Here is a 15,627-nt window from a genome sequence, read left to right as displayed (position 1 = left end):
TTTTGGACCCAGCTTCACCCACTCTCGAATCTCTGGGGTGTCATATTCCCTAAGCTATTCTTCTCAATAAACTGGTAGAGAAAGCTAGATTCTAGTCCCTCAACAAATTATGGAATAGTCCCTCGATAAAATGTGGGACAAGGCTATACCCTCATGCACTGGAAGGCAGCCTAAATATCATATGAATTTTAACTACTCTCAATCCCTAGGCAAACTCTCACCAACTGATCATGCCATGTGTGATGTCTACTTATTTTCACAACCTTCATTTTTTTAACATTATTTCCACTTTTCAAGCATAACATCTCATCACACCCTCCAGGATCTTTTAACCCAATTAGGTTCACAACTACCTTATAGGTCTATTGATGCTACAGCCTAACATAACATTATATTACCTATTTTCACATACAGTTACTACTTTCAAATTCAACATATACGTTTTAGTCAAACACATCATCAAATAATCAATTTCACAATCTTTTCTATATCTTTTCTTCATATCAAGGAAATTACAAAACACATGGTCTCAAAATAAGTATGTTGCATAAATCCACAAGTCATAATTCACATGTTAAAATCAACTCATGCATGTGACAATCCACATTATCTATAATTAACATATAACTACCCAAAATAGGGTTCCCTTAATTATCTCAAATCTTTAAGAGGTCAAAGGTTTATCCCTTAATAGTATAGCTTCCAAGCTTGTATTTCCAAACTGAAATGGTGTCCAAGGGTTTAATCTATAATTAACTAAGTAAATCTTCATTAACATTGCCAAACACACACATTCAACTCTCATTTTTCCACTTTTAAATTGCCCAATGCCCACTTTGTATGAGTTTGGGCCTACCTATTAGGTTTATTAACTCTCTCTAATCTTTATTAACATTAACAAGCCATTAAACTCCCATTAATGGCATCATACTCTTTCGATAACCCTTATTAATGTCATTTTTTGCATAATAATGGGACCCAACTACCAAAAGTGTCAAAACCCAATATACCAAGTTTCAATACTCTAATCTACTTTCATTGACTCTATTTGAGTCAATGGATTTGAACCCATAACCTATATGGACTGAAAATCATCTCCCACTATCAAACCCTAACCATAGACTCATAAATGTAGAAGAAGATGGGAGATTAATGAGTATAACACTTACCTCTGGTATTTGTAACTTCCAAAATACTCCCAATATTGTCTAATAGAAAACCCTAGTAGAGCTTAGTCACTTGTTGTCAAACCCTGAAAATCAAGGGTGACCGGCGCAAAATGTGAACCACGTCACACATCTCTTAAGCCTTAAATTGAGGGATTTTTCAATTACTAAAACATAATTATATTTATATTAATTTATAACATGCATGACCATTTTTATCTTAATAAAAGTTTTAATATTTTTTGCAGAAATTTTGGCAGAACCTCCCCTATAAATAGGATCTTTCAAAAACTCTACAGCATAATGTTTTACACAAAAGATCATTTTAATCAGGAGCTTAGCTCCTTCTAGCCAGTAGACAGAATATGCAACCAAATAAAGAACTTAGCTATAGACTATATGGAGCACCTAGATATAAATTTACAAAAATAAAATTTCACAACCTAAATTTTACATAAATAAGACTTCAACCATAGGTCCTTCAATTTTGGTCAACAATAAATCCAACTTGATTTTAATTAATGCAAAAGTTATCGTGAACTTAAGTCCTTATGTGCGTGTTGAAATTGAGTTGATTTGGTTTGAGCATAAAGCACATTCAGAGCTTGTTTACAACCTTAGCAACTTTCGAACATGAGTTTAATCTTATTTTCACTTTCAAAGGAAATAAAAATTATCAACACTATGGTTTTCTATCCCATCCTTTGTAGGATGGTTCAGTCTTACTCTTTCAAGTAAGTTTGTGCTAAAGTACTGAGTTAAAGCCTTATTCATTGTCCCATACACTACCAAAAAAAGACTTTCAATGGCGACTTTCAGCGATGACACTAAAAAGTTGCCACTGATTCTCAACTTTCAGCTGCGACAGTAAAAGTTACTGTTGAAAGTGCGACTTTCTGCAATGACATTTGAAGTCGCCGCTGAAATAGTGACTTTCTATGACGACAAGATATAGTCGCCGTTGATTGTTAGACTTTCAGCGACGACAAGTGCATGTCGCCACAAAAAGTCTGACAATCAACGACGACTATATCTTGTCATTGCAGAAAGTGCATGTCGCTGCAAAAAGTCATACTTTCAGCGGCGACGTCTACTGTTGCTGTTGAAAGTTGAGAATCAGCGGTGACGTTTTACTGTTTTCACTGATTGTCAACATATTTTAAAATATGTCATAATTTTTTTAAAAAAATTATGTTATAAGTTTCAGCGACAACATACAAGTCACCGCTGAAAGTTGAGAATTAGCAGCGACTTTTTAGTGTCACCGCTGATTGTCAACATTTGTATAATTTTTTTTAAAAAAATTATGTTGTAAGTTTCAGCAGCAACATACAAGTTGTTACTGAAAGTTGACAATCAGTGGTGACTTTTTAGTGTCACCGCTGATTGTCAACATGTTTTAAAATATGTTATAATTTTTTTAAAATATGTCAATTAAGATTTAGTAAATGGACATTTTTTACATGGTTAGCTGAAACTCCACTAATAAAACAATAAAACATCTATTAACTACATGCAAGAAGCATGTGTAGTAATTTCTTTATCATGTAGCATTTTCCAGAATCTAGAGTCATGCAAAGGCACACGAAACAACAGACCCATTGTAAGGACAATATATGCATATAGATAGTCAACTCAATAATGACAGTAAGAATTTGATATTCTACAGCTCTGAACTTAGTCTAGGAGCCTAAAGAACTGCAATGTTGTGTCATTAATCTGCCAAAACTGGTGAGTGGATTCTTCCCCCCTCCCCCCCAAAAAAAAGGAGGTGTATGGCATGGGTGATGGTAAATTCAACTATTGCTTGCCTTCAATGCTTTTATGAAAGGGTTTAAGAGCACAGCTCACGAGTCATAACAGAATCAGCAGTGACTTTTTAGTATCGCTGCTGATTGTCAACATTTTTATAATTTTTTTAAAAAAATTATGTTGTAAGTTTCACCGGTGACATACAAGTTGCCGCTGAAAGTTGAGAATCAACAGTGACTTTTTAGTGTCGCTGCTGATAGTCAACATTTTTATAATTTTTTTAAAAAATTATGCTGTAAATTTCAGCAGCGACTTGTATGTCGCCACTGAAAGTTAAGAATTAGTGGTGACTTTTTAGTGTCGCCACTGATTGTCAACATTTTTATAATTTTTTAAAATTATGTTGTAAGTTTTAGCGATGACATACAAGTCGCCGCTGTAAGTTGAGAATCAGCGGTGACTTTTTAGTGTTGCCACTGATTGTCAACATTTTTCTAATTTTTTTTAAAAAAATTATGTTATAAGTTTCAGCGGTGACATACAAGTCGCTGTTGAAAGTTGAGAACCAGCTACAACTTTTTAGTATTGCCACTGATTGTCAACATTTTTATAATTTTTTTAAAATATTATATTGTAAATTTCAGCGGTGACATACAAGTTGCCACTAAAAGTTGAGAATCAGCGGCGACTTTTTAATAATGCCGCTAATTGTTAACATTTTTATAATTTTTTTTAAAATATTATGTTGTAAGTTTCAGCGATGACATACAAGTTGCCGCTGAAAGTTGAGAATCAGCAGTGACTTTTTAGTGTCACTGCTGATAGTCAACATTTTTATAATTTTTTTAAAAAATTGTCACACCCCAAAATAGGAAGTGACCGGCACAGGATGCGAACCACACATACATCCCGTAAGCCACAAATTCAAGGTTTATTTCATTTAATTACAAAAAAAGTACTCAATTATTCACTAACATTTTAATACTATTACTACTAATTATTTCAACATCTCGTAAAAATTTTAACAGAACCATCTTTGTAAATAAGATCTACTAAAAATTCTGTATCATAAAAATTTTCCTCAAACATTATATCTATCAAGAACTCGGCTCCTTCAAGCCAACAGACAAAATGTATAATAAACTAAGGATTTTAATTATAAGTTATGTGGAGCACCTAATCATATATCTCATAATATAATACATAAATTTCATATTTACATCAATAAGCCATGTTTACAAAGCAAGCCTCCACTCCGAAAACATCCGTCATTGGTAAGTAAGACGTACAGCGTCAATTATGCTATCTAAGACCAAATAATTTTTCAGTGAATAACGTCCCAACAATAAATAATTTCACATGAATAAAATGAAAAGTTTGAAATAGTTGTGTAAGTTAAACAGACAAAATATTTATAAAAATTTAATAAACTTCACAATAAAATGGCTCTGTAAATTTTAAATAAAATCTCAAATTATTGAACTATCATATCAAATGTTAATTTCACTTGATTTTAAGAAGTCTCATAACGGAAATAAATACTTGTAAATAAATTACTCAATAAAAACCAATGGGATATCAAATCACCAATAATCAGATTCATAACCATAGGGACTTATCAGAACAATTATCAAACGTGGACACAAAGTCCACGAAGGTAAATAATCCAAACGCGGCTTGTGCCACGAAGACAAACGTGGACACACAATCCACGAGGGTAAATTACCAAACGCAACCGAAGCCACGAAACAAACGTGGACACCCAGTCCACGAGGGTAATACTAACCAAACGCGGCTCAAAGCCACGAAATCAAACGTGAGTACAATGCTCACGAATAACCATCCCTCCGTTCCACGTGCGTTGGCCATCGCATGGGGCTAGCACCTCCTATAAACACCCTGCTAGCTAGGTGTACCATGGCGCGCCAAGGGCTAATGGAACTGCCGTTAGCAACCAGTGTTCCGTATAAAGTCCCTTTTTAAAATCATTTTCAAACATGCAAGAAAATCATCATTTTCAAGATACAGTTCTCATTCTCAAAATCAAACTCGCATGAATACTTTTGAGCATTAAAACATGCCACGATAAAATTTCATATCTGAAGTCCATATTTGGCATTTATTGCATAACTCAGAATAACCAGGGTTGATAAAAAAATAATCTCATCAATTTTTTTAAAAGTATTCATTATAAAAAAAAACATACGCATACCATAACTCAATTATCTTTCAAAACTTCTTTATAATTTCCCAAAATAAGAATTTAAATGACAAAATATTCAATACTTAACATAATTGTCATTAAAATGATTTGCATAAATATAATATTTCAGAAACTAATTTTATGATAAAGCAGTTGGGACGCTATCCACTTACTTATAATATGCCCGAGCATCAAAATTCATTTCTTAGAACTTCAATCAACTCCTCCTTTCTCTTAGCATCCTATTCAATATAAAGAAAGATTTAATGGACTTACTTTAGTTAAATAAGTTATTTTCTAATATTGAAAACACTATAGTGAATTGACTTCAAATCATTATAATTTAATCAACCAAATCTTAATTTCTTCCATCCTTTTAATACTTTACATGCCTACTTCCCATCCAACAAATTGCTTATATCTTAATTTGTTTTCCCAACTATTCTTTAAATTATGTAACCAAACATTAATCAGGTTGCGTATAAACATATCTAAATACACATACACCCCCACATTTACTCTCTCAAGTCATCGAACATCTTTCATGCATATCAAGATTAAATAATTCAACAACACTAAGGTTTGTAAGTATCAACCATTAGACTCTCAAGAGCTTAGCTAATCAATTCTTCCTCAAATCTCAAGTTAATACATCAATAACCTATACCAAGTATGCTAAAAAAATTTTTTTTAGTAAACATTCAAAAAAATACATATTCAAGTAGACTCCACCTAACAGACATTTCATCTAACAACTTGTAAACATCAAATCTTAATTTATAATTCCAAATTAATTTCTTATTAATTCTCATTCTAGTCAAATTCTCAATATCAACCAATCTAACAAAATTTAATTTAGATTAGAATCCAGAACCCATATATATATATATGTGTATATATATATATATATATAATGAAGCCTTGGAAATCACTTTCTAACTCCCACAACAGCACGAGTGATAAATGATAATTTTATATATTTTTATTCTTTTAATTTAGACTTTTAATTATTTATTTAAGGCTAATTGAGTTTAATTAGATATTATTTGATTTTATTAGCTAATATTCAGTTTTGAATTTTAACTAACTAAATCTTTGATTTTAAAATATAAATAATATCTTTAATATTTTTGCACAGGTGCTATTTAATTTTATTTTATTTGTGCAGATTTTCTAGATTCAATTTGAAAGATATTGATGAAGAATATTTTGGATAAGAAGAATATGGGCATGCTTGGAGATCAAATCAAGAATCAAATCTTTAAAATTTTATTTGAATTTATTTTGGATTATTTAGTGTAATTTTTAATTAGGGTCCACTTTTCATATATATATATATATATGAATAGATGGGGGACGGAGAGGAAGCACGATCTGGGAAAAAAAAAGGAAAGAAGGGAAACAGAGCAGCGATCGCCATTCGTCTTTCCTTCTTCCAATTTCTTGGGTGATGGCTTCTCAATTTTTCATTTCATGTTGTTTGATTTTTAATTCTATGGAGAGCTAATTTTTTTTTGGTGTGATCAATCACAAACCATGATCCTAAATTTTAATCAGAGTCTTTAATATTCAGGAAAGATTTTATTTTAGCTTTATTCCAATTTTCTCTTCTTCTCTCTACCTCTAAATTTTATGCTTTAATTACTATTACTGATTAGAGTAGCTTTATTGCATAATTTTTGAGTTATAAATTTTATCTGAGGTTTTAATTGCTATAATCGATTGATATAGCATTGTAAGAGTAATTTGGCTTGGCTTGGGTGATTATCCATGCTTTGTTTTTGGTGTGGCTATAAAACAATTGTTAGGTTGTGGGTTAAAGGAGATTTCAATTAATCTATAACTTAACTTCTTGTTTAATTCTTGAATGATAATTTGAGAAATATTATAATGAAACCAGAATAATAAAGTTGAATAAAATTAATTTATTTTGTAGACGAGGAAGGTTAAATTTAGGTGATTGGGTTGTGATTGATTGCGCTGCTTGTTGTCGGTAATTTTCTTAATTGAATTTCCTCTATTTATTTATTTATAATTTAGTTTTTAATTTCATCATAAAAAAAACCCCCCCATTATTTACCTTTTCATAATCATAATTTAAATAGTTACTCTATTGACTCTTAGGGAGACGACCTAGGTTGCACTTTACTGCAAAATCTAGTTTTTATTAATTTTGGTGCTGTTCGACAGTAGTGTCAAAATTTTGGCGCCGTTGCCGGGGAGTCAAAGGTGTTAACTTTTTGAGTTTGGTTATTAGTTTTTTTTTTTCTCATTATTTTTATTTTTTTTTTTTTTTTCTCTAGTATTTTTTATTTTTTTCAAGATTTATTATTATTTTTTGTCTTTACTTGTTTTAGGTGTTTTTCATTGTTTTTCCAGTTTATTAGTGCATGACAAGATCTTTACAAGATAAATTAATTGATTTGAACTCTGAGATTGAGAGAACTTGTCGTACTAACCGTAAAAATCAAAAGCACCGTAAAATTAGGGATAGTGTGATCTCTGAAATTTTGTCTGAATTGATTGATAGCATTATTAGTGATTCTAAATCTGACTTAGACTCTACAGTTAAGTTGGAAAATATGGCTGAAAATAATAATGGTAATAGAACAATTAAAGAATTGGCTGCTCCTAATGCACACTATCAAAATTTATGCATTCAATATCCTAATTTAGATGCAAATGCTAGTTTTGAATTGAAATCTGGTTTAGTACATTTGCTACCTAAATTTCATGGTCTTACAGGAGAGGACCCGAATAGGCACTTGAAGGAATTTCATATTGTGTGCTCCACCATGAAGCCTCAAGGAGTTTCAGAAGAGCAAATCAAATTGAGGGCTTTTCCTTTTTCATTGGATGGAGTGGCAAAAGATTGGTTGTATTACTTGCAACCAGGTGCCATTACATCTTGGGATCAAATGACACAGTTATTCTTAGAAAAATTCTTCCCTGCCTCTCGCACAGCTGCAATTAAAAAGGATATTTGTGGGATTCGTCAGATGACTGGGGAGACATTTCATGAATATTGGGAGAGATTTAAGAAATTATGTGCCAGCTGCCCTCACCATCAAATACCTGATCAGCAGCTGGTTCAACATTTTTATGAAGGTCTCTTACCAACAGATAGGTGGTTTGTTGATGCCGCAGCTGGTGGTGCTTTGGTAGAACTTACTCCAACTGATGCCATGAATCTCATTTCTAAGATGGCACAAAATTCTCAACAATTTGGGACACGAGCTAACCAAGCAGTTAAGGGGGTGAATGAGATTCCAACACCACAATATGATCCTAAATTTGAGAACAAGATGGAGGAGCTCTCTAGCATGGTTCGGCACATTGCCTTAACACAACAAAAATTAATGAATTCACCAGCAGTGCCAACTTTTCCACAGGCGTATCCCTCACAGACGTGTGCACAACCTCAATTTTATAATCCTCAGCAAGCTACCACATCTTCTGCCTTAGTTGGGCCTCTATGTGGCATCTGTTTTTTAGCCACACACACTACTGATCAATGCCCACAGTTGGATGATAGAGTTGAGAATTGTGCTGGGATTTTTCCAACTAGATCTATGCAACAGGGCCAAAAATATGATCCTTTCTCTAACACTTATAATCCAGGGTGGAGAGATCACCCTAATTTCAGATATGGAGGAAGCCAACAACAACAATATAATGCTACAGGTCAAAATTCACAGCCTATGCAACCAATGAGGCAATCTACTCCTATTTCAGGGTCTAAAAATGATGGACCAAGTCTAGAAGAGTTAATGAAGCAAATGGCAACTAATAACATTCAATTTCAACAACGCACTGAGACAGTAATCCAAAAATTGGAGAATCAAATTGGGCAGTTGTCCACCTCCGTTAATGAATTGAAGAGTCAAGGTTCTGGAAAGTTGCCTTCTCAAACAGTTGTAAATCCTAATTGTAGTAATGTTAGTGCTATCACTCTTAGAAGTGGAAAGGAGCTTCCAGAGCCCTCCACAACATCTATCAAGAATAAGTCGGCTGCAGCAACACAAGTCACACTTGAGGAGGCTAATGAAGAAAAGGAACCAAGGAAGATCCTTCCATTTCCAAATAGGGAGACTCAAAGCAAGAAGTTAAAGGAAGCTGAATTGGAGAAAGAAGTGCTTGATGTTTTCAAGAAGGTTGAAGTCAATATTCCCCTTTTGGAGGCAGTAAAGCAAATTCCTAAATATGCAAAGTTCTTGAAAGACCTATGCACGAACAAGAGAAGATTCAAAGCTAACGAGAAGGTCAATCTAGGAAGAAGTGTATCAGCTTTATTTCATGAAGGAATGCAGTGCCAACCCCCTATGCCCTTAAAATGCAAAGATCCAGGGAGTTTCACTATACCCTGTACTATAGGAAATTTAGAATTTTCTAACGCTTTGATTGATCTTGGTGCAGCGATAAATGTTATGCCCAAGTCTCTATTTTCTTCTTTGCAGGGTTGTGAGATGAAGCCAGCCGGGATTATTGTCCAATTAGCAGACAGGAGACTTGCCTATCCTAGTGGTATGCTTGAAGACATTCTAGTTAAGGTAAAAGATTTAGTCTTTCCTGCTGATTTTTATATTTTGGATATGGGTAAAAATGATAGTCATGGGCCACCACCACTGATTTTGGGTAGGCCATTTCTTAAGACAGCTAATACTATCATTAATGTTAAAGATAGTACTCTTTCCATGGAATTTGCAGGACGTGTTGTTCAATTTAATCTTTTAGAGGCTATGAAACATCCTATAGAGGATCATTCTGTTATTAATGTGAGCATGCTTGATATGTTAATTGATGATACATATGATGAGCTTTACAATGAGATGGTTTCTAGTTCTCTTGAGATTGTTGATTTAGATAGCAATACACATTGTTCTGACTCTATTATTTATGAAGATTCTTCTGACTGTTCTGGTTCTGATGATATTGTTGAGTTATTCAAATCCATGCATGATATTGGCATTGAAACTTCTAGTGACTCTGATATGATTGCTTCTGACTCTGAAAGAACTATAGACTTTGCTATCAACTCTATGTCATGTAATTCTATTAATAATGATAATTCTAGTATTCTAGAACAAGATACTGCTGCTTCTTTTGATGGAATGCAGGTTTGTGGAGTTGATGAGCTAACTATCGATAAGCTAGTTCCCTCTATTCAGCAGCCACCTATACTTGAATTGAAAGATCTACCAGAACATTTGAAATATGCATTCTTAGATGAAGGTAAGAAATTACCGATTATTATAGCAAAGGATTCTGATCCTTGCCAAGAGGTAAAATTGTTAGAGGTACTGAGAAAGCACAAGAAAGCTATAGGATGGACACTAGCTGACATTCCAGGCATCAGTCCAGATATATGCATGCATAGGATCTTAATGGAAGACGGTGCAAAGCCATGTAGGCAACCTCAAAGGAGGCTTAACCCACTTATCATTGATGTGGTCAAAAAGGAGGTAACAAAACTTCTTTCTGCAGGTATCATTTACCCTATTTCTGATAGCCAGTGGGTGAGTCCAGTACAGGTAGTGCCAAAGAAGAGCGGGATCACAGTTGTAAAGAATGAAAAGAACGAGTTGATTCCTATGAGAGTGCAAAATAGCTGGAGGATGTGCATCGACTACAGGAAGCTAAATAATGCAACCAGGAAGGATCACTTCCCTTTACCTTTTATTGATCAAATGCTAGAGAAATTAGCAGGCAAATCTCACTACTGTTTTCTAGATGGTTTTTCAGGTTATTTTCAGATTTGCATAGCTCCAGAGGACCAAGAGAAGACAACATTCACATGTCCATTTGGCACATTTGCTTATAGGAGGATGCCATTTGGATTATGCAATGCCCCAGCCACATTCCAGAGATGCATGATGAGTATTTTTGCAGATTTGCTAGACTATTGCATAGAGGTTTTTATGGATGATTTTACTGTATATGGAGATTCATTTGATGAGTGTCTAGTAAATTTAGATAAAGTACTTGAGCGATGTATTGAGAAAAATCTTGTATTAAACTTTGAAAAGTGTCATTTCATGGTTAGACAAGGTATTGTATTGGGTCATGTTGTTTCTGAGAGGGGGATAGAAGTTGATAAGGCTAAGGTAGATGTGATTACTTCTTTACCTTATCCTACTAGTGTTAGAGAGGTCCGTTCTTTCCTTGGACATGCAGGATTTTACAGGAGGTTTATACAGGATTTTAGCAAGATAGCCTTACCACTCTCAAGATTGCTGCAGAAAGATGTGGATTTCAAATTTGATAAAGCTTGTGAGCAAGCATTTGATGAGTTAAAGAAGAGATTGACCACTCCACCAATCATTCAACCGCCAAATTGGGATTTACCTTTTGAATTATTATGTGATGCTTCTAATTATGCTCTTGGCGCAGTACTTTCACAAAAAGTTGATAAGAAATCACATGTCATAGCTTATGCTTCCAGAACTTTAGATGCAGCCCAAGCCAATTATACTACCACTGAAAAGGAGCTTTTAGCTATTGTTTTTGCATTAGATAAGTTTAGATCATATCTTTTGAATGCAAAAGTTGTTGTGTTTTCTGATCATGCAGCATTAAAGTATCTCTTAAGGAAGCCAAATGCAAAGCCACGATTAGTCAGATGGATGCTCTTGCTACAGGAGTTTAACTTAGAGATAAAGGATAAGAGTGGAGCTGAGAATTTGTCGCAGACCATTTGAGTCGCATTGAATCTCCTATGGTTCCTTCTATTCCTATTGATGATAATTTTCCTGATGAATGCTTATATGCTATGCATGATGTTACTCCTTGGTATGCTGACTTAGTTAATTACTTAGCTGCCTCTGCATTGCCTGTGCATTTAAAGAAACATCAATTAGATAAGTTCAAGAGGGAAGCTAGATATTACATATGGGATGATCCATACCTTTGGCGCATATGTAGTGACCAGATTATTAGGAGATGTATTCCTGACATTGAGTTTGAATCCATATTGCATTTTTGTCACACACTTGCTTGTGGAGGACACTTTGGTCCACAACGCACTGCTAGAAAGGTTCTTGATTCTGGATTGTACTGGCCTACTCTATTTCGTGATGCATATACATTTTGTAAACATTGTGCTAGATGTCAGCATACAGGAAATATCTCCCGTAGAAATGAGATGCCTCAACAACCTTTACTTTTCTGTGAAATATTTGATGTATGGGGTATTGATTTCATGGGACCTTTTCCTGTTTCATTTGGATTTGCTTACATTTTACTAGCTGTGGATTATGTTTCTAAGTGGGTGGAAGCTAAAGCCACCAGAACTGATGACTCTATTGCTGTTGTAGATTTTGTTAGATCACATATCTTTTGCAGGTTTGGTATTCCAAAGGCCATTATCAGTGACCAAGGGACCCATTTTCGTAATCGGAGCATGCAGAGTTTATTGGGTAAGTATGGGGTCGTGCATAAGATGGCTACCCCTTATCACCCCCAAACTAATGGGCAAGCTGAAGTCTCGAATCGAGAGATAAAGCAGATTCTTGAAAAAACAGTGCAACCTAATAGGAAAGACTGGAGTAAGAGACTTGATGATGCATTGTGGGCATACAGAACTGCCTACAAGACTCCAATCGGAATGTCTCCTTATCGGCTTGTTTTTGGGAAAGCTTGTCACTTACCTGTGGAGATTGAGCATAAAGCTTATTGGGCAGTAAAGCAGTGCAATATGGATTTAACTAAAGCAGGAGCCCAAAGAAAATATCAATTGCAAGAGCTTGAAGAATTTCGCTTGGAAGCATATGAAAATTCAAGAATCTACAAGGAAAAGACCAAGTTAATACATGATAAGCTGATAGTTAGAAAAGAGTTCAAGGTGGGACAAAAAGTGTTACTCTATAATGCCAGATTGAAACTTATGCCAGGAAAACTTCGTTCTAGATGGGAAGGTCCTTTTATAGTTACTAAAGTGTTTTCTTATGGTGGAGTAGAGATTATGGCAGAATCTACTGGAGCAAAGTTTAAAGTTAACGGGCATCGGTTAAAGCATTTTTATGATGGATTTGAGACACACATTGTGGAGGAGTCTTCCCTCCAAGATAACTTAATCGATCAGGTTGTATCATTTCTCTTCACTTTTAATTTACATTTTCCTATACATCTTTCGAACTATGTTCTACATTGAGGACATTGTAGATTTTAAGTGTGGGGGGAGGTTTTTTTGCTGTTTTTTTTTTTTCTTGTTTTCATTTTTTTTTATTTTTGTGTTCTTGTTTTCAAAATAAAAAAAATAAAAAAAATAATTTGTGCGAAGTTGCAAATTTAAGACAATTTTAGTTTGAATGCATTTGAGCATGATAAGTAATTGATCTTATGTTTAGAATTTAAGTTAAGTGGCATGAGTTTGGTTTCAATGAATTAATGTGATAGCCTTTAGCTTGTAAAGATTTGAGCCTAATATTATTCTCTTTTTGTGTGTATTCTGCTATCACTACTCCCACTCTAGAACTTGTCTTGATTCTTAGTTGAGACTATAATTGCATATGCTTTGCATGAAGATGATTTAGGCATTCTTTTTTTAGCCTACTTAGCCAAATAGCCATCCCATGCAATTTATCCCTTGTTAGCCCCTTTGAGCCTAAACCTTTTCTTTAAAATTTTAGCCAATTGAAAACATAACCTATAAAAATATTTTCCTTTCATTCTTCTCACCCCACTTTAGGTGATGAAAAGTGTATTATAATATTTGTTGGAATGAAAGAATATGCTTGAAGAGAGATTTGGGTTATTTTGAAAAAAAAAACGAGAGAAAAAAAAAGCAAAGAAAGAAAGGAAGAAAAGAAAAGAAAAGAAAAGAAAGAGCATAAAAGTCATAACACAACAAAAAAAAAAAAAAAGGTGCATGAAGCAAAGGAAAGGAAAACAAAATAAAGAGAGAAAAATAAACCCAAATCAATTTATTTTGTTTCTTTCATTCTATATATTTCGTTTCAAATATACTTTTCATTATCCTAAAGTTTATTAACCTTCATTTTCCTATATCATACCTTTACCTAAGCCCCATTACAACCTAAACTAAAGTCCTATTGATTCTTACATTGCATATGACATAAATAGTGGAGACCTAGATGATAAACAAGCCTATGGTAGTGAGTTTTAATAGGGGAACTTGAGTGAAACACTTACCTATATACATTTGAGAGTTGAGAGTTAAACACTTGACCTTTGTGAGTGGCTATTGCTTATTTATTCTTACCAAATGAAATTGCCATGATACTTGTTATTCTCAATATAAGAGATATTGATTAAAGTGTTAAAATGTTGAAGAGCTATAATTATTTCTTATTCTTTGTTGCTTCCACAGTTCTTTTCTTAAATTTGAGATTTAAGTTTTGCCCAGGAGTGCAAAAGTCTAAGTGTGGGGGAATTGATAAATGATAATTTTATATATTTTTTATTCTTTTAATTTAGACTTTTAATTATTTATTTAAGGCTAATTGAGTTTAATTAGATATTATTTGATTTTATTAGCTAATATTCAGTTTTGGAATTTTAACTAACTAAATCTTTGATTTTAAAATATAAATAATATCTTTAATATTTTTTGCACAGGTGCTATTTAATTTTATTTTATTTGTGCAGATTTTCTAGATTCAATTTGAAAGATATTGATGAAGAATATTTTGGATAAGAAGAATATGGGCATGCTTGGAGATCAAATCAAGAATCAAATCTTTAAAATTTTATTTGAATTTATTTTGGATTATTTAGTGTAATTTTTAATTAGGGTCCACTTTTCATATATATATATATATATGAATAGATGGGGGACGGAGAGGAAGCACGATCTGGGAAAAAAAAAGGAAAGAAGGGAAACAGAGCAGCGATCGCCATTCGTCTTTCCTTCTTCCAATTTCTTGGGTGATGGCTTCTCAATTTTTCATTTCATGTTGTTTGATTTTTAATTCTATGGAGAGCTAATTTTTTTTTGGTGTGATCAATCACAAACCATGATCCTAAATTTTAATCAGAGTCTTTAATATCAGGAAAGATTTTATTTTAGCTTTATTCCAATTTTCTCTTCTTCTCTCTACCTCTAAATTTTATGCTTTAATTACTATTACTGATTAGAGTAGCTTTATTGCATAATTTTTGAGTTATAAATTTTATCTGAGGTTTTAATTGCTATAATCGATTGATATAGCATTGTAAGAGTAATTTGGCTTGGCTTGGGTGATTATCCATGCTTTGTTTTTGGTGTGGCTATAAAACAATTGTTAGGTTGTGGGTTAAAGGAGATTTCAATTAATCTATAACTTAACTTCTTGTTTAATTCTTGAATGATAATTTGAGAAATATTATAATGAAACCAGAATAATAAAGTTGAATAAAATTAATTTATTTTGTAGACGAGGAAGGTTAAATTTAGGTGATTGGGTTGTGATTGATTGCGCTGCTTGTTGTCGGTAATTTTCTTAATTGAATTTCCTCTATTTATTTATTTATAATTTAGTTTTTAATTTCATCATAAAAAAACCCCAT

At 33.3% G+C, this 15,627-nt stretch overlaps 1 protein-coding gene and 1 non-coding gene across 2 annotated transcripts in view; one reads left to right on the top strand and one right to left on the bottom strand.

Moving 5' to 3' along the window:
• Nucleotides 1–7,511: 7,511 nt before the first annotated feature.
• The window catches only part of LOC129290003 (uncharacterized), a 15,204-nt gene continuing 7,088 nt past the window's right edge, over nt 7,512–15,627 (top strand). The window contains 3 exon segments of the mRNA XM_054926729.1: nt 7,512–7,722; nt 7,867–11,799; nt 11,802–13,201. Coding sequence (XP_054782704.1) covers nt 7,512–7,722; nt 7,867–11,799; nt 11,802–13,201 — 5,544 coding nt within the window.
• Nucleotides 8,090–8,194, bottom strand: LOC129291917 (small nucleolar RNA R71). The gene has a single exon (XR_008588811.1). It is a non-coding gene; the product is annotated as a small nucleolar RNA R71 (small nucleolar RNA).

The sequence above is a fragment of the Prosopis cineraria genome, unplaced genomic scaffold, assembly GCF_029017545.1.
Source record: "Prosopis cineraria cultivar Desert tree isolate PC_DT_omini unplaced genomic scaffold, ASM2901754v1 PC13, whole genome shotgun sequence".
Taxonomy (NCBI): Eukaryota; Viridiplantae; Streptophyta; class Magnoliopsida; order Fabales; family Fabaceae; genus Prosopis; species Prosopis cineraria.
Note: the sequence above shows the minus strand (reverse complement) of the source record. Positions and strands in the feature narration are given on the sequence as shown.